Raw genomic sequence first — 20,098 nt, 5'->3', positions numbered from 1 at the left:
TCCATTCCTCCCTTCCCTTTATATTAGAAACATGCTGAGCCATTGAAGGATGAGGGAGGAATTGCAGTGGAACAGCCTAACACTGTAATTCTCTCTATTGCCTCAGGTTTAGAAAGAGCTTGGAACATGAAGGACAAAAATACTTTTTTACTTTTTTTCCTTCTCCAGAGTACATCACAGAGGGTCTAGACATCATGCTTTTTCTCAGCTACATGAATAAATAGTTAAGAAGATGGAACATTGAAAAATTTCAAGCATAGCAATTACCTAAGAATTACTGCATGCTAACTAAAGCATGTTAATGCTGGTAGTAACCTGATACCGGTTTTGTCTTGATAATTATGTTTTTGTCCAGTTCATGAGGTCTATTCTTTCTCACCACAACAAAAATCCCACAATTTTTGTTGAGGCAGACAGGAAGAGCCAAAAAAAAAAAAAAATAAAAACAATAAAAGACATACGGAGCAAGAAAATTTGATAATTTCACCCTAACAACATCTCAATTATTATATTATTACATTATTTATAAAAATTAGCTGCAAAAGAGATTCTAATCACTATTACTATATGATTTAATTTACAAATATAGAAATATATTACATTACAGCAATGAGTTTTGTTGAAACTGTCCAACACTATTTTGTCTCCAACAATATAACATACTTGATGTTTATTTGAAAGAAAGATACTCTAATGACAATATCATGTAAATAGAAAATACAGCAACTCTTGTTAAAATCCTGAAATCAGGCCAGAAATTATAACACAAAGAGTCCAAAACTTTGCTATGACAAAGCCATAGAGCTCTTTCACTACTATGGAGCAGCCCAGCAGCCTATAAGCTGCCACAAATGCTGCAGCAATGAATAAATGTAGACATAAGGCTAAATTAAATCTGTCAAAGTTAACTAATAAATTGACATTCAGCTATTGAATTTCCTTGATGAGCCCTTTCAGTATTGATAGTGAGGCTTCCTAGTCTTAGTCTAACTTTAGCCTGAACTTATTAATGCTTTTCCAGAGCTTCTCAATTACCCAGGTCCAGGAACAAGAAAACAAAGAATCTGAAAAATTGTTTTGAAGTATATTTACTTCTTTGCCAGGCATGTAAGCAGCAGAAAGGTCGGGAAATGTTGGCCTGAAAAGAGAACAATGGATCCCTGCAGCTATAATCTACTGTGTTTGTTTAGTACATGTTATAATTGGGTGCAATTTGAACAGTCTTGAAGCAAGTCTCCAGCAAGACTGGCTTGAATCTGCTGGCAAATGCTGTCATGGAGTTTGTTTTGGCACTGACCAGCTATACTGAAGGCTAGTGCCAGTAAACTTAACTTCAGTCATTTACCTTACAACAAATAGGAATCACAGAAGTTTGTTTATGAAGCTTGTCATACATGCAGTCATTCTGTTCTGACCAGAATGCTAAGCATTAGAAAGCTTCACATCCGACTTGACAATAGAACCAGGCACACAAGAAATCCTAGTCACAGGTTTTATCAGAGTTCCCATCTTCCACCAAATGCTTTCAATCTTTATACTATTCATTTGCATGTATTCATATTGCAAACACACCCACCCACAAAAAAAGCTCCAAATATCCCCAAAATATCCCCAAATGTCACTGTTTTAAAACTCTGAGCAGGAAACAAATGCCATGGCAGCAGTATCTATGTTTTCTACATAGGCAACCAGGCAATGGTGAATTTCTATATTACTCTGATAGCATCTCACAGCAATCAGAAAGTTCCTAGATTTATCTCAGATACAGTTTTTCAACACTAGATGAACCTGGAGACTATAAAAAAAACAAGAAGAAACTATCACCATGCAGAAGCCACCCAGCTCTATCAGAGTCTATCAGAAATAAAGTGTAAACAATGGCCTCATTGAAAGCATAAAACTGTTTACCCCTTGAGCATAATTTTCAGACTACTTGACAAACACAGGAGTTTTCCTAATACTGACAGAACATTTGACATTGTACTTTGCTTCCCTAATTTCCAACCCTTTCAATAGATGCCAGTAGATAGCCTAACAGTAAAGTAATTCAAGAATGAAATATAAGGAAATCAGACTACAGAGTGATGTAAAACACACTGCTAGCCTAGAAAGTCTTTTAGATAGATATCAAGACCTCCTCACAATACCTAAAGGTCTTGGAGAGAGGGACAGCTTGTGACAATCAAGTATTTGACTTTCAGTAATATCACCACTTTGTCCTGCTTATAATGATGTATTCTGGCAAGTATTCTAAAGTTCACTGGGCATTCAGATGTCTTCTGCAATACTTGCAGTGTTATTTCAGAAACCAGATTATCACATATGTTTTGCTGGAATCAGATGTAGAGTACAGACACAGAAGAAGCATGAAAGTAATTTCAGCATAAATCTGTCAACATGAGATTGCCAAATAATCCTAATGTGGATTCATAAATTATGGTTGCTTCCAAAGTATTATACATAAATAAATAAATAAATAAAAAGCTCTCTGATATACATAAAACATATATAAAACACATTTAACCATAAAGTGTTCACAGAAGCTTCTTGTTTCCTATATTAGACAATTTATTGCACTCACCTCAATTGAATTAAGATTTTCATCATGTAAATGAGATGACCTTGGGTAAATATCAAGAAGATGAGGAGGATCATCAATATGTGTTCTTCTAAAATTGTGTTTGAGAACTTCTTCATAATCCAAAGTATCAAAGTTGGTTTTCCATAGAAATACCTGTAAGAAATCTTCATATCAGTAACTATTTGAAGGCTATCCAATGCTCAAAGCATAACTATCCAGAAAAAACTGTTATTAATAGTAGATCACTGCATTATAACAATATTTCAGTGATGTCTTAGTCTGATCTCCACTGCAACACAGGCATTTCCCCAGACTATCTTCACTTCAAATATAAAAGATGTGGTTCAGTCTAAATTCACCTCTAAAATATGTCTATAATCATAAAACAAAGCAAACTCCTGTCCCACTGAACTGTTCCAAGTTACTTTTCTACCAGATCAAGGGATCATATACTGTTAAATTTCTGCCCCCCTATAATGGCTTGCAGGTCTAACAAGAAAGTTTGAAAGAATAAGAAAAATGAGAGAGTTACACAGAACTCTAAAACCCCTGGTTCCAGCGTTTTAGCAACAGGAATCTCTTCTCTGAACTTTGTCTAATTATGTTCTAGGTAGAAATGATATACAAGTCATGCAATGACCAAATGCAGAAGGTCATAGGATACAGAGGTAGTCCAAAGGTATTCTATCCAGTCTTATGAATATTCTGGGAAATTAAATCATAACACACAATGTTGCTCTCTCATGTCACAATGTAACTTAATTAATTTAATTAAGCCTAAATGACTTGTGAACTCCTTCTTCCTTTACATACTAAGGAGAAAAAAAGAAAAAAGGTATTTTGAGACACTGAGAAGTTACCAAAAGTCCAATGCTGATATATACAGCTACTAACTAAATTAAAGAAAACAAAGAGGGGACTATAATCTAGCTTAAAATTACTTCCCTGTCCAGTCAGTAATATTTTTGACAGACATTAGAAGTATTTTTCAGATATTAATAATTATTAAACAACAAAAAAATCATAGATTTGCTCACAGAAATTCCACGCACACCATATCATATTTTTAATATATTCCTGAATAGCTGCATTACAACGAGTTCATTTCAGGTTCAACATCTTTCATGACTCCCTTGAGTCAAAGACCCTGAATATGCACTGGGAGACAGTACACCAAAAAGGTGAACCCAGACTAACTCAGACATTAGTACCAGTGAAAGAGGGATGCACAGATCTCAGTCAAACTACCTAAACCTTCCTCAGAACCTGCCACTTGCAGGGCTGTTAGGTGATAGAGTAGTTGATTCACAGGAGCTCCTGCTTTCTTTCCTTTCTCATTCGTGCAGTTTCTACTACTTCCATCATTCAGTCAAAAATAAAGCTACTTACATTTTTTTGTAGCTTCCTCTTTTTTTTTTGAGGCTAATTTTCTGCTGGCTTAGCAATTTTAAGTGTTTCAGCACTGAGTGTAAAAAATAGCATAGGCAGGATGCATCTCACCTTTTATCAGGGGTGAGCTTTTGAACTGCTCAGGCTCTAAATATGTTTCATTTTATTCTTAATTGAAATGCCATGTCCCTACAGCTTCATCATTACAGATTTTAAAAAAATCAGTACAGATTAAAAAAAAACAGAGTAAGAGTAAAACCACAGAAACATCCATATGTGCCTTGAGTATCTCAACTACAGTGCAAAAGTAAATAGGCAAACCCTAGAAAGATGGATATTTCATAAGGCAGTATTTCCCTTCACACCAAGACCTTCATCAGACATGAGTTATCTCTTCTATACAGTAACTGAATTAACAGCATAGACTACTAATTTCCAAACAAAGAGCTCTAACTTTGCTCTTTCACATTAAAGGTCTTATGTTTTCCACAGCAAATAAATTAATGAAATAAATTGCCATGCGCACATATAGCCAAAAATATGAGGAACACAAACTTCAGAACACTACACTTTGAGATCATCTTTGTTCAAGGAAAGAAGCAAACAGAAAGAAACAAAAGCATCCAGTGTTTCAAATATTTAACCTGCTTCTGAAAAAGGCTGTCAGCCGGTTCCGAAGCAGCCAGAAACTTGATACAAGAAGCAGAGATACTGGTTTTCCTTCTTTGATGGAAAGGTATGGAAGGATCTATTGTCTGAAAACTTAAATAATACACATATGAAGGAACCAGTCTTCCATAAACTTTGAATGTATCACCTGCCTCCAACTCATGCTGTGAACAGACAGTGTATTCTGGTACTCCATGAGGGGTAGAAGATGGTACTTTTATGGCCAGCCTCTGCTCATAAGCATGACATTGCTGATTTGCCAGCAGAACTTTTCCAACAAATACACCCTACAATTACACTAAACCAACAATCACAATTAGTTGAGAAGTCCCACAACCATCCTCCTGGCACACCTGAAAGAAGGCTGTGGACAGGTCACCAAAACAGGATGTTTGAGAAGTACATGTGTGTATACACCAAAAGAAAAATGTACACTGAGTAATCCAGTTCTTCTGTTTACTATAGATAAAGATAATATACACCTTGGTAGTTACCCAACAGTGGTTACCACATTTTAAAACTTAGAAAAGTAAAAGTTGCAGAAAACTAAGTACTCCTCTCCCACCAAAACTTTGACAAAAAAGGGAAAAACTTCAAACACAGGAAGGCCCATTTTTAAGGTAATTTAAACAGTTATTAGACCTGCTATGACTGCTTTTTAAAGTCAACATTTTACTAAGGAAGTTGAAACAGGACCTTCCCTCTCATGAACCTCACCATGAACCCATAATACCAAACTGCTGAGGAACATGAGACAAAGATTTTTTCCTACTTTCTCCATGCTCTCATGCCCCAGAAGCTCTTTTTTTTTCCCCCCAATTCTCGCCAAAGTTTTCCCAGTAATACAACTTAACACCTACAATTACAGAGTAAGGACTTTAAAAGCAGTGAAAACCTAACAAAGCACCTAAAGCTTATATTAATTGCAAGACAACTACTTTGTTGACACTGAAGAGCACCACTTTAAATATTCTTAGTTAAAAATCCTTCCTTTATTTTAATATGTAAAATAGAAGTGGCTGGTCTTCTCCTCATCATAACATCCAATAGATAGTCTATATAACACACTAGTAGACAAAAATGCATGTGAGCAATTAGCACGTTACTGTGAAATACTATATTTAACTCCCATCCATTGTAACAAACATTAAGACATTGCATTCAAGGAGACAATACCACAAACCTGAGTATCCATTCCACCTGAGGCAAATTTTTCACCACATTTTGAAAAAGCCACACAAAGTACAGGTCCCTGGGGAAAAAAAAAAATAGCATACAGTAAAATTAGGTTACAGCTGTAATCATAGTATTTTAGAGTAAAACACTGATGCCATTACCTAATCAATTTTTAAATTTTAATAAAGTAAGGAACATTTTACTGTAGTCAAATTTCTGCAAAACTTGATTGAAAAGTTATATTGCATGTTTTCATAAGATGCTATATTACAATTACAACAATCTGTACTAGGAAAATAGAGGCATTATCCTTAGATTTTATACTTCAATGGACAAAACTACTGAGGTGCCAAATAACATGATTTTGAAAATCAAGTGAATTACTAATGAATTCAGAATATGAGCTTTTACTTAACATCAAGTGTGTCATATTGACAGATAAAAAGCACAATTACAGGTAAAAACTGATGCATTTCTTTAACCACTTGTCACAGGTGCATTAATACAAACACCTTACTGTCCACTAAATTCTATCTGCAAGTTGCAAGATAAAAGATACAATGGCATGTTACTTTCACTTTGTAAGGATACTGAACAACGTTTTCAGATCTCCATTTAAAGAGGATTATTGTGTATACCTTGTGTCCATGAAGAGTGTAAATAAGTCTTTCTCCTAAGAGGTCCAGAATCTTAAGGGTACCGTCAGTAGAAGCAGTGATGAGGTAGTTACCAGAAGGATGGAATGATAGACAATTAACCCCTGCTCTGTGAACTGATTTACAGAAGACAATATTCAAAGGCTGTAGATATCTACTAAGAGGATATGTACACTTTATTTCTTTGCTCTTTTCTACTTCCCTAAGAGCTACTTCATTTAAGGGAAAAACAACCAAAGTGCTGGGGCACAGAAGACTCTCCACAGTATTTGTTTAGCTCAGTTCTAAAATTTAAGAGAAGCAAAGAAATAAAAAGGATTCAGATTGTATTCCTAGGGTTACTACACAACAAAAAGATACTTACAACATGCCAATATGACTTGTTTGTCCACTTTCCCCAGTAAGGAATGAAATAACATACTCTTAATAAATCACATTTAATAGCAAAGAGTCCCATTGTAAAGAAAATAAAACAAACTACATTGTTTTTACCTTTGAAATGCTGCAGTAGCTTGTTTGTCCGAATATCCCATAACTTTACTGTGTTATTGGAGCCTGCAGAAGCTATACATGTTCCACTTGGGTTGAAATCCACAAAAGTTGCAAACCTAAACATAATTAATAAAACTAGATTTATATTGTGTTTCCACAGAAATATTTAGGTGTGTGTATATATATAAAGCCCACAATACTAACACTGAGCTGCCATAAACTTGTGTGGAACCTTCATGTACGGAAACTCAAATTAGGCATTTCAAGTAACTGAAATAAGCACAAGAAAACAAGATGTGAGTGATAAATCAATCTCACTTTTGTTGAAAATACTGTATAATTGATCCAAGTCCAACCTTCAGAATTTGTGCTAGAGTAAAAAGTTCCTAGAAGATAGTGCTGTAAAGAGTTTGTAAGCAACAAGTAAAATAATTTTGTCTAAATCTAGCTATAATAACATTTTGGAGTAGAAAAAGGATGAAGGCAGCCATGAAATCAGCAAAGGACATATACAAGATAAATATTCCACTGACTTGTTAACTAAAACTCTGGATCCAAGATACTTAAGAAAACTGCATATAAGTAAAAGCAATTATTATTTTAAACTTTAATAAGGCACACCACTGAATGTAAAAGAATATTGTTTTCATTAACAAGTGGAAAAGACTTCAAGATTTCTTTTGTTGAAGCACCCAGTATCAAATAGCATTATCAAAATTGGGGAAAAGATGGAAACATTCCAAAATCCAAGAATAATCTCACTTCTGTTTGGATTATCTCTTGATTGCTAGAAAGTAGCTGGATAAGTGCAGCCAGTTAACCTCTTCAAAAAAAAATTATATGAATTATTTTACTTGTCATGAGTGGTAGAATTCTGATCTCTTTTCAGATTTAACATATATGGATGTTAACTCCACAGAACATTAAATTAATGCCATTAAAATTACACTATTACATTCGTCCTTTTTTTCTAGCAAAACTTACCCTTCATAATCTGAGAAGCTATTAACACAAACTTTATCTCTTGTATCCCAGATGAGAACAGATTTGTCCTCACCACAAGATGCTATTAATCTTCCATCAGATGAAAATCTGGAATGCAAAAGTGCATACATTACTTAACAACTGATTGGGCCTAGAGAAGCATTAGAGACCTAAGTAGTTCAACACCAGAACCTGTTTGAAACAATGTTGCGTAACGTTGGAACTTCTAGTATTTGTCATGGACTATAAAACTATTCCACCCTGCTCCATTTCACAATCAACTACAATTAAACACAGAGCCATAAGCAAGACGAACAGATGGGGCTGGGGGAAGGTATCAGCAACCTAAGGATGTCACTTCAGATGACAGATTACTATAGAAAACTATAGGTAAAAAGACAGAGGCCACAATAGAATCTTGTGTTCAATGTTAACCTATAATTATGTTCTCTGAGTCCTTTCTAAACTTACCAATAATGGGCAAAGCATTCACTATTATTCCTAGACTAGCATACTAGGTTTTTAAACAGGAAAAGTGACCTGTCTATGAGTTCCTTGAGCACTCTTATTTCATTTATTGAGCACAATGACATTAAAAAACTGTTCAAGAACTTTCACATGTGATTTCTCAGAGCTTTCCCTTTTCTTTTCAACAGTTAGACACTTTGAAACTTTGTAGGGGTCTGCACTTCACCAGTGTTAAATTCCTTTCTCAGGGGGCTTATATCAGGCCTCTCTTAACTGCAAATTTTCCATTAATATGGAAGAAAGGAAAAATTAAAAAAACCAAACCAAAACAAACAAAAAAAAAAAAAAACAAACAAAACAAAAAAAAAAAAAAAAAAAAACAAAAAACACAAAAAAAAAAACAACCCAGCAAACAATCTTTTCTTGTCTTTAAAGAGCTGTCCTGTCTTTAAAGAGTATGGATCCTAACCTGCAGTCCAAAGGCCATTTCTTTCATCTTTTCCAGTTATGTTAGCTTAACTCATCTGGATTCATGACCATTCTTTAATGCCATCACTATTCCAAAAACAGCTGAGAAAACCCCTACAATGCATGACAATTCTAGAAACGAGCACTAGGAAATAAGTCAATACAGCAAAAGACAAAACAAAACTGGGGAAAGACAGGATACTGACTGAAAATATAGAAGACTCCGTTTGTTCTTTAATGTAACAGAATGAACACAGCAAGTGATTTAGTACGTACACATATTAGCATAGAGCAAGCTTTCATACTTCAACTACGAGATCTATACAAAACTTGTGTGCCTAAGGTTCATTTATTAAAATTTAATTATTGGTGAGAGATCATTATTTGTCATTCACAAACTTTTTTCTACCCTGGGATATAAAACCCCCTTTGTTAGGAATTCTACTTTACCAAGAGAATAAAAACAATACTTACTTGGCACAGCGAACCCAACCAGTGTGTTGGAATAGGGTAAACAAAAGGCGCTGATAGCAAACGCTCCACACTTTTATTAATTTATCATTGGATGCTGAAACTACAGAGTAGCCATCATGGGAGAAGCTCACACTCCGAACAGATGCTGTATGACCTTTCAGTACTGATGATTCTCCATGACTAAGGGTGGGGGGGGAAGAAAATGAAACAAAACCCTAAATACGAACTCAGAAATCACAATTATATTGAAGAGTTTAAATCCCCATAAAACTCAATGCTAGCATATTTAGAATCTGACCCAAACGAAAAAGCAGTATACAGAGGTCAAATCTTAATGTCACTGTTACATTTTTACTTACTTAAATATTATAAAAATAACATTCTTTAAGTTCCATTTACCAATGACTAATTTTACAGAACAGTGCAATTAAGTAGCAGCATTGGCCTTTAGTCTTATTAGCATTTGAAAGAGAATTTTTTTACATAGTAATCTATAAAGCACTTAAAAGTTCAAGTAACATCAGTCTTAAGAGCATAATGAATAACTCATAATTACTACTATTTAAGAACAGTCTGATAAGGCAAGTTAATTTTTTTTCCAAAAAACTACTGTTTTCTTCATCACTTGTCTCCCCAAAATGAAGTGCAGCCATGCAATCCTAATTAAAATATAATATTTAAGCCAGAGAAATATTATGAAGCACACATGAAATTGTGACCTCTGAGTTGTTATATTTTTCTTTTGAAACCACAGAATATTCAGAAAAGAACAAAGTAATACAGTAAAGAACTGTGTTGCTTTCGGTCCCCAATCCCTGTTTCTGTCAAAGCCCAGGCATACAGGAAGGAAAAAGAAACTTGAGTAAAGCCACCAATATTCACACTGCACAATAACAGAGCACATATCAGTTATACTCACATGCAAGGAATCCACAGCCTGACAGTGTGATCGTGAGAAGCTGAAGCCAGCACCTGCCCATCAGGTGAGTAGTCTACACTTGTCACCGCTTCCGCATGGCCTTCAAACCTGTAGGCTCTGCACTGCGTCGTCAGCTTCCACAATATGAGAAGCCTATCCACAGAGCAGGTAACTGGCAAGAAGTGAAAGATATCAGCAGTCTACTCACTGTTTTTATAAAAGTCAGAGCTAACAACTATGGATTTGGATTCACCTGAGAACTTAATGGGTATTACAGGGAGGGAGGAGTTACTAGGTTTTAACAGATACTTAGCCTGAGCAGAAGCCTGGTAGGGAGTAATGCCAACACCAGGCTTTCAGAAGGATGTCACAAGACTGGGAGAAGTAAAGGATAATTCTTACAGGTAGCTCCCCCACATACTAAGCCAACTGGCTTACAAGTATTTGAAGATATAGAGCAAAATGTTTAAAGCCAAATATCATGCACGCCACTAAGTACAAATCCAGATTTGGTTTTACCAAATCCTAGTAAGAATGGACAAATTCTTCAGTAATCTCATTTTGATCTCTGAGATGAAACTTGTTTCAAGCACTAAGTGTTTAACTCCAAAAAAAGCATGCCAACTTAAACTAAAGACATGACTGCTAATACTTCAGATATCTACACTTGAGTGAAGATATTGATATATGATAATTCTATAATCCTATTTAAGTACTAATTTTATAATATTAACATTTGTCTAGCTCAAGAAAGAACATTAAGTTGTCAGTCTGAAAATAGAAAGAGCACAATTGAGGGTAGTTTTCTTTGCATTCATTGTCCCATCCCTCAGTCCTCAAATTCCTAACCCTAGTAGAGAAAAGAAGGGAGAGGAAGACCAGGGGCCTCCTGGAAGTTGGAAGAGTACCTAAGAAGATGGCTTTTCTCTCCCCACTTTCTTTCAAGCACCAACGTAGCACAAAGAAATTGAGTTTCCTTGTTATCACATGTCAAGGCAAGCCTCAAACAAAATATTAGCATATTAGAATATTAAATATTAACTATTTAATTCCCTTTATGAATTTGATACAAAGATACTATTTTTATTCCTAAAAAACTCGCTTCTGTTAAAAGATGTGAGACCAGACTATCTCTATGCCCATATCAACAGCCTATATTTGACAAAGAAATACAGAGTATTTTTCCCCCACTTCAACTTTTCATAAACCTGTTTTACAGCAGGGTCTTTCTAATCATACTTGAAATAATTACTTTTTCCCTTTGATTCTGGAAAGTGTGATCTACAGTGGAGTACAACCAAAAGGAAAAATTTAAACATAAGCCAAAATAGAATTTGAAGGCATCAGGCTGGAAATGTGAAACAGACAAGACTGATGGCTTCTAAAACAAATCACTGATGAACTACCAAATACCTGTGGTATCTTATGAACTGCATGAAGGCTATGTAGTATCAGTTTTCAGTTCTTAAATCAGAGACAAATATTCTTAGAAAGATGACAGTATCATTCATTCAGAGCCAGGTTTCTTGCAGCTTGCTATCTCAGATGGGCTGTTCCAAGGTAAATGAGACACAAGCAGTGAAGTTCTCCTTTCTGTAGAACATCCATGACCATTTTTTTTATTTTCCCTCTGGATTCCCTGCTGCCTATGCAATACTTAAATATTGGATTAAAAAAAAAAAAAAAAGCACAGAAGGTCCAGAAGAATTTTTTTAGGATGTACCGTAGCACAAATAGGCCTGTTGCTCCTCAGAGAATATGTGACATAACCAGAACCATGCTTTTAGAAAGACAATTTGTCCTTGCTATGATAAACTGAAAAATATAACTAAAATGAAGAAAGCTAAAAATTTGTGCTGAGCTGACTCCAATATACAACTTACTCCAGTTTATAACCTGAATGCCTTTTTTTTTTAAGCATCAAGGCTTCTGTACACACCCATGTATAGCAGATACATCACTGGATAATTTGCTTTTCTGCTGATGAGTCATTACAGAACTGAACACCAAAAAATAAAGACTCGGCCTTATGCAAAGGCCAAGTTGGGAGATCTACAGCAAAGTGGTGTGCAAAAAGATATTATTTTCATTTCTCACAATAACTAAGTGTTGACTAACAAAGCTGTGCAAAGATCCAAAGAGAAACTCAGACAGGCTTTAACAGCTCAATGTACATCTCTCAAAATACTGAAGTATCTCAAATACAATTAATCACTCAGTGCAAGAATTACAGGGCAGATGGAATAGAGTGCAGATGATGGGTGTGTGAATATTCAAACCCCACCACTGCCAACAAACCCTACACTTTACAGGAACGCTGCAGCTCTCAAGGACACAGTACAACATCACGATACAAACACATTTTGCAATGAATTGCAAGATTTCCTACTTGGAGAAAAATAATTAATTGAACCTCTGCCAAAAAAAGCCAATCTGGAATTCTAAGTACAGTGGATAAAATAAGAATTTTTAGTAACTCCTATAAGTTCAAGTTATTGGCAGTTTTTGTTGCATTCTGTATGCACGTACACGAGAGGAAAAGAACTGAGAAGAGTCAGCACACTAGCGAGCATTTAATTTTCTGGATTTTATTTTTACAAAAGAAATCCCAAAGCCCTCCACATTTATTCAGTGTTAAGTTTACATTCAATTTCTTTTAAGTAACTTAGAATCAGTAGTTTAAAATATATACAAGCGTTCATCAAATCTTCAAAGTCTAACGAAATAGAAAACCATTCAGAGTTTCAGATTTTCCAGAAATCTGTACGTACTGAAAAATAATTGGATAGGAGTATTGAAATGGTAAGGTGTTGTTTTTTCCTTCTTTCTTTCTCTCCCGTTCTCTAGACCCTCCTCCTTTTACTTGCATGTTTTTTTACTCACATTGGGAAGATTTTTAACTTTTTTGTTTTTAGGGCCTGGTCATTTGATTTGGGCTTCTTGTGTTCTCCCCAGTTTGTTTCTAAACAACTCCAAAAAATTTAGAGGGAGGAGGAAGGGTTCATATACATAGAGAGAATAGCTTTTCAAACTCAGAGGCAGATTCACTTATAATTATTGCTTAGATAGATAAGGAACACTTTGAATGTCAGGTTTAACTTGAAGATATTTCTTTATATGAAAAGCAGTTTTTGCCAAGTGCTAAAAAATAACTGTATAAAATTTGCATAGTCTATATTCACACCATTTAATTACTTTCATCTGAAGAAACATGCATTGCACATACTATTTATGATCTGCCACATAGGAGAACCCAGGCCTTTTTCCTGTCATTTCTGTTGAATTTAACAGCCTACAGCAAACTTTCCACAAAAGCACATACTTTATATAATTTATTGCCCCAGTACATAACAAGGGGTTACCTTTCAAAATTAGATAAATGGTTCATAACTTGCAGGTCTACAAAAGAATTCCTGCTGCAAAGTGGAATGTAAATTTTCAGGAATGTTTCCCTTATATAGTAAAAAGTTCCCTTTTTTTTTTTTTTAACAAACAAAAAACCCAACAACAACCAAAACAAACTTAGGGGGAAAAAAGGAAGATAAAAAAGGGAGAAAAATCAAATTACAAGTAACTGCCTAAAAATAAATTAAAGTCTTAAAAGAATCCATGCCACACAGTGGCAAGCACTTTTAGCATGATTCAATGCTGCATTCCAAGCTCCAAATTTTCTTCTGTTTGCCTTCTCTCTTAACCTGCTCCCACCTAAACCTCTCAAAGCTTTCAAGTCACTAAGATTTAAGAATGTGTTCTAACTTACTCTAACTTTATTTTTGGCAAAACTTCAACTACATTAAGTCTCACTCGTCCCTTTTTAACCCTTCTACCTACTAACACCTGTAGCAAATACACATCCACTATATTCTTCAATATCCAGCTTAACTTTCTACCTACCAGCCTCATGTAAAGACTTAACTACACTATGGCTACTGAAGAAGATTTATCACCTCAGTGAAAGTAATCAAAACAGCTGGAATGCTAACACATTAAGAAAAGTGTTCAACTTAAATCTTATGAAACTAAAATACAGATACTAACACAAAATTTTTTTTCAAGTACATAATATATCTATCACATCTACCATCTATAATCACAATCAAAACAGATTAGTGACACGATTCAAGAATCAGTATTCTTCAAAAACTCAGCATAACAGAAAAAAACTCTAAATAAGTAATTCTGTGAACCACCTTACCAACAAATCTTAGTGTCCTGCAAGCTGTTCTTTGTCTTTTCAACTTCCCTCATGTCAGAAGCTTCAGCTTCCCAGCCTTACCCAAGGTCTCCAGTGGTATTGTTTAGACTAGAAAGAGGCACCTTATGCTGTATTATTTCTCTTCCTAGGGCTGACCCATGCCAGCTGTGGCCAAAACACAAAAAATAAAATAAAACAGTCCAAATTTTCCTCTATGTTACCTTCCCCTACCCTGCTGACCAAATGAAAAAAAAAAAAAAACAAGAAAAAAACCAAACAAAAAACCCAAACATAGTCTAGATCACAGAACTTTTGTGTCCCTAGGATATGGAGCTAAACATGGAAAAGCTTACACAGAGGCAATGTATACATTAAATATATAGCTAATAAACAACAGTAGCTAAGGCAATTTTGTGGTTTGTTTCCTTTCCCATTGCCTTTAAACAAAATTCTTACTTGTAGACACCACTATTTCTTCCATTTGTGATATCATCAGCATGTCTTTGGTTCCACTGCTACCACACTCTCCTCTAAATGCATGAGAGCTCCCGACTAAGCCCCATGGGGTAAGATTTTTACAACAGGTACAAGACTGCAAAGCAGTGCCAAAGCTCTTCTAGTAAAAAACTTCCTGTTCTTCTATATAATATAGTACCTTTAACAGCATGTACATTCCCAGAAAAATGCAGCCTATTACAAGGCTTAGATTCAACTTTCCACATCGAAGTCCATTCAATAACATGCTACTGTAGCATTACTTCGGGTGCGAGATACATATTTTATAATGTATCTGCAACATAGGTCAGCTAATACCACTGCAAGAACCTTACCTTTTACTTCTGTAAGTAAAAATTTTTTGTTTACATGTAACATTATCTTGCAGGATTACTGCATAATTTTAAGATGAAAAAAAAATCCCTCCTCAGACTCAGAAGCCTTTGTTTTACCATTATCAAGACTGAGCAAAGTAATAATGGATCAAAATTTTGCAAAAATAAAAGGCATTAGATGCTCTAATCCATGTTTTAGAAACCAAACCCCATTATTTACTTTTGCTTTCCATACAGTTCATCACAGTAGACAGTTCCTACACCACTACAGACACATCTGAAAACATTCCAAGGTGTTCAATCAAACATTGCTATCTCCTCACATGTGTAAAAAGCTTGGAGAGCTTTCAGAGTCCATTCAGTTCATACTACCAGCAATGATTATTTCTCAAATTTCCAAATCTGATTTTTGTCTCCAGCAATACAAGTTCTCATTTGCACATCAGCATGCCCCTCAGCTGTACGATAAGCAGTAAGGCACTTCCCTGAATGAGGGTGATAAATAGTCCCATCTTCCTTGAAGTGCCAGATAATAATTGCTGGGATAGGAGATCCATCTTTTGGGCAGCTCCTCATACCTATGTAGTCTTCCCGCTCAGGAACTTCAGCGCATAGCTCAGTTACTGAGTTAAATCTAATCTCCTGATTTGATGTATATTCAAAAAATTGGTTGCCTCCCTGACCATGACAGCCAAAGAGAGAAAGGTGAGAGCCAGTAGGATTATGTTCCTGTAGGACATAGTCAAGGCACTCTGAAGGTATTCCTGTGCTGCGGATAGCCCCGTGCCAGCCAGGACGATCTTCTGGTACGTGCAACTCAGCAAATATGTTTTTTAAATACCAGTGAAAACTCTTGCATTTCAAACGCTCTCTAAGAATCTTTCTTTCAGAAATGTCTCCATAGTTTTCTTTCCTTGCTGAAGGATTTCTGTTGTAAAAGTGATCTTTGAACTCATCCATCCACACCTCAGCAGCACGTGCCGTGTTCTGAAGGAAATTTGGTCGAGCATAGGGCGCGCGCTTTGGAAACACATGGCCCACGTGGGAGCACGGATGAATTTCCAACATGCCTCCACACTGCCAAACCCTAAATGATAATTCTAAGTTCTCCCCTCCCCAAACATCCATTCCCGTATCGTAGGTTCCCAGGTACTCAAAGTACTTTTTGCTGACAGCAAACAAGCCACCAGCCATAGTTGGGGATCTGATTGGGTCGGTTTCAGATCTGCGCCTGAGACGTTCGTGTTTGGGCACCGAGTGCCACTGGAACGTCAGCCGCCAGTCAAACCCCCCAATCATGGGCTCTGCCGTCTGCATGTAGTACTCAAATGTTTTCCAGTCAATGGTGTCAATGACAGGACAAACAATAACAGTCTCATTCTCAGCAATCCTCTCGAGCAGCGGTTCCAGCCAGCCGGAAACACACTCACAGTGACAATCCAGGAACGTGAGAACATCACCGGTAGCAAAGGTAGCACCGATCAAGCGTGCACGAACCAATCCTTCTCGTTTGTTGGTTCTTATCAAGCGAACTCTTTTCAGACTGCTTATGTATTTTTCGAGTTCAGCCTTCAGATACACTTTATCACTCAGGTCATCCACCAGTATAATTTCTTTCAGAAGCACTGAAGGAGATGTTTCAAGAACACTATGTATCGTCCGCAGCAGTGTTGACCAGGCTTCGTTGTAGAAAGCAATTATAACAGATGTCGTGGGCAGTCTTCTGTAGTTATAAGATTTAGCTTTACAACCACTCAGTCGATTATCTTCAATGTGCCGGTGGAGAGAAATTTTATCACTTAAATAAATATTTATTGCATACTTCTCAATCAGCTCTTCTTCCTGTTTCTTTTCCTCGGGACTCAGCTGTGGACGAGAGGGTTTACCCCACTCTCCTGGAGCATAAGGATCGGGTGGGGGTTTGTCATAAACTGGACGAGCCAAATCGACAGCTGCTTCTGCTCTGTCAGAAAAGCGCCTCTCCCATTTCCCTTTAGTGATGCTCTTGCCGGCGAGGGAGGCACCGAAGGAAGAAACGGACAGCTCGACCACAAAGTAAGCGATCATTACGAAGCCGAGGAACACGCAGCTTTTACGGACCCACGTCCATCTTCTCGCCAGCCGGATCCTCATCTTAGGTAGCTACAAGCAGCTCCTTAGCAGAGAGGGGTCCGTGAACTCCTGCCGGCTCTCCCCGCGCCCCGGGCCGGCGGGGCTGCAGGCACTCCCGGGCTCGGGCTCGGGCCGCCGGCAGAGTTTGCAGCCAGCCCTCCGCGGTGGGCCCGGCGGGTTCCAGGGGGACGGGGGGGAGCGGGGCGGCAGCGGAGGCACGGAGCAGCCCCCTGCCCCTCCGGCCTCGGCGCTCCCCTCACTTACTTCCTCCTCCTCCTCCTCTCTCGCCGCGGGACAAACCCCTCCTCCCGCCTCGTGGTTTGCTCAAAAAGTTGTCGCTTAAGGAAGGGGCAGAGACTCCTTAGCCCGCCCGAAGGCGCGGGAGCCCGCCCCGCCTCCGCGCCCGGACCTGCGCCCGGAACCGGCGGCTCCGGGGAGGGAAAGAGGGAGGAGGGAGCGGGCCGCCCCGCCCGGAAAGCAAACGGCGCCCGGCCCGCACTCACCCAGCCCCGCCGCGTTCCCGTTGAAGGCGACGCCCGTCACCGCCGCCGTGTGGCCGTGGAAAGGCCGGATCAGGATGGGATCCTCCTGGGGAGAGGGTGCGCACCGTCAGGCTGCGGCGGGGGCGGCCGCGCCCGCCTGCCCTCCCCCGCCCCTCAGGGGCCGCTAACGCCCCGCGCGCGGCGGGAGCCGCCGCTCCCGGCGTCCGGAGCGCTTCCACCGGCGGGGCGGCGGCCGCTGCCGGGCAGCCCTCGGCGCCGGGCGATACCCGCCGGCCGCGGCTCGCCTGCCCGCCGTCCTGGCTGCCGGGGACCAGGGCCGAGCCCTTACCAGCGGGGAGGCCATGGGCGGAGCGGCCCGTGAGAGCCCCGCGCTCCAGGCGCGGCCGGCCCAGCCCCGGATTCATCCGCCGCGCCAAGAGCGCCGCTCCCCAGCCGCCCATGCGCGGGGCGGGGCCGCGCCGCGGGGCCCGTGCGCTCTTCGCTCTTAAAGCAGCCGCGACCGGGCTGGGGCTGGGCCGCGCCGCGGGGTCTGTGCGCTCTTCGCTCTTAAAGCAGCCGCGACCGGGCTGGGGCTGGGCCGCGCCGCGGGGTCTGTGCCCCCGGCGCCCTCAGAGCCGCGCCGCGGGGCCCGTGCGCCCAGAGCTCTCGCAGACGCGGCGCCCCGGCTCGGCGGGGTCACACCGCCGGTTCTGTTCGCCCAGAGCTCTCGCAGCCGCGGCGCCCCGGCTCGGCGGGGTCACACCGCCGGTTCTGTTCGCCCAGAGCTCTCGCAGCCGCGGCGCCCCGGCTCGGCGGGGTCACACCGCCGGTTCTGTTCGCCCACAGCTCTCGCAGACGCGGCGCCCCGGCTCGGCGGGGCTGGAGCGGGGCAGCTCCCGCTGGGATGGGGAAATTGAACCCTCCGTGTCTGTCCGGCGGTCGGGACAGGGCGGATCAGGGGTCGTGGCGGGGCACGGTTCGGCGGAGTTGCAGACATAGGTGGGATGCTCGGCTAGTGAAAGGTCTGGCCCATGTTACCTCGTTTTTGTGACTTACAAATTCAAACTTCAAACTGATTTTATATTAAGCTGTCTTAGGTAGTTTTGCCTCTTGCGTTCTCTTCAGCTGTTTCTTTTTTTGGTCAGAGTTTGGAGATTCCTAAGTTGGCGCTCGGATCTGTGTCATGCAGAGTGTTCTTTTAACAGGCCTTTAATGCTCTAAAAAACGACACCTGCCTTAAATAAAAATTAAGAAAACCCCAACGCTGTAACGTTGGTGTTAGTAGTGCCACGAATGTTTATGCAGCTTCATTTAAAGCTTGGTGAGGGAACCAACCTCGCGGGAAAAGTACTGCTCCCATAGCTGTGCTGGTAAAAACGGGGTTGACAGCAATTAGCAAAACGGGGATGTGATGTCAAAGCTGTCATTCGATATGCGAGTGTTCCTGAAGAAGTAACTCATACTGCAATTACCCTTCCTTTCTTGTTTAAATCCAGTCTGCCTTTTACTGGTTGTTCTGACATTAAACTTTTACATCTACAGAATCAGGTCAGTAATTAGGCCAACATATAAGAATTGTCACTTATAGAACAGTTCCAATAAATTGTGTTTAACCATGAAATGCACATTTTAAATAATAACTTTGGAAGTGGTAAAAAAGTAGGATTATCACTAGTGTATAAGGCTGTTTCCATGAAAATCTACTAGCACTACTCACATTGAGGTTATGTGGGCTGATAATTTGCTATTTTTGACTTCACAAACTGAAACACTTTTAAAAATATAAGTAGTGGAACAAAACACATTTACTTTAACTTGGATCTAGCAAAAGGTGTTTTTTGCATTATTTGTTTTTAGTTTGGCTTATTGATGGAGTTTTGTTTTGGTGGTTTGGTTTGGTTTTTTTCTTTCTGCACAGCTCACCCTCCCATCCTTTTGTTTTAGTCCCTGTGATTTAGATCAAAAAGTAAAATGTAGCATTTCAAAAAGCTGGTAATGATAAAACTTAAATGTTCTGCACTCTACACCACTGCAGGAACAGTAAGTTAACTAGTTAAACTTCAATTGACCTATTAAACATTGTTAAAGTCTTCCAGCCTTTCTCAACTTTTTTTCTAACTGTGTTCTTTCTGCCAGGTTTTTTCAGCTGTGAATAATGTCTCATCAGGGAGACTACATTTAGATTCTATCCCTCTGGGCTAGT

General features: G+C 39.2%; 2 protein-coding genes across 3 annotated transcripts in view; both read right to left on the bottom strand.

The window, feature by feature from the left end:
- Window positions 1-18,402, bottom strand: part of POC1B (POC1 centriolar protein B) — a 43,500-nt gene extending 25,098 nt beyond the window's left edge. Inside the window, exons 1-9 of one of the 2 annotated variants that reach the window (XM_056510805.1) lie at window positions 18,245-18,402; window positions 17,917-18,001; window positions 10,277-10,448; window positions 9,358-9,537; window positions 7,948-8,055; window positions 6,964-7,079; window positions 6,454-6,587; window positions 5,823-5,891; window positions 2,582-2,734 (exon numbers count right to left, since the gene is read on the bottom strand). In XM_056510805.1, the coding sequence (XP_056366780.1) occupies window positions 2,582-2,734; window positions 5,823-5,891; window positions 6,454-6,587; window positions 6,964-7,079; window positions 7,948-8,055; window positions 9,358-9,537; window positions 10,277-10,448; window positions 17,917-18,001; window positions 18,245-18,259 (1,032 nt within the window). In that variant the 5' untranslated portion in view covers window positions 18,260-18,402. The remainder of the gene's footprint in view (window positions 1-2,581; window positions 2,735-5,822; window positions 5,892-6,453; window positions 6,588-6,963; window positions 7,080-7,947; window positions 8,056-9,357; window positions 9,538-10,276; window positions 10,449-17,916; window positions 18,002-18,244) is intronic. The other variant, XM_056510800.1, reaches the window with a different exon arrangement.
- Window positions 12,844-18,231, bottom strand: GALNT4 (polypeptide N-acetylgalactosaminyltransferase 4). Its single transcript, XM_056510798.1, has 2 exons — window positions 17,917-18,231; window positions 12,844-17,751 (listed from the first exon to the last, which is right to left on the bottom strand). The coding sequence occupies exon 2, from the start codon at window positions 17,432-17,434 to the stop codon at window positions 15,683-15,685; it is 1,752 nt and encodes a 583-aa protein (XP_056366773.1). The 5' UTR covers window positions 17,435-17,751; window positions 17,917-18,231; the 3' UTR covers window positions 12,844-15,682.
- Window positions 18,403-20,098: the final 1,696 nt, after the last annotated feature.

Source organism: Oenanthe melanoleuca, chromosome 1A (genome assembly GCF_029582105.1).
Source record: "Oenanthe melanoleuca isolate GR-GAL-2019-014 chromosome 1A, OMel1.0, whole genome shotgun sequence".
NCBI lineage: Eukaryota > Metazoa > Chordata > Aves > Passeriformes > Muscicapidae > Oenanthe > Oenanthe melanoleuca.
Note: the sequence above shows the minus strand (reverse complement) of the source record. Positions and strands in the feature narration are given on the sequence as shown.

What these genes read in the sequence shown, in the direction of transcription:
- GALNT4 (XM_056510798.1), bottom strand. Translation starts at nt 17,434, where the DNA reads ATGAGGATCCGGCTGGCGAGAAGATGGACGTGGGTCCGTAAAAGCTGC.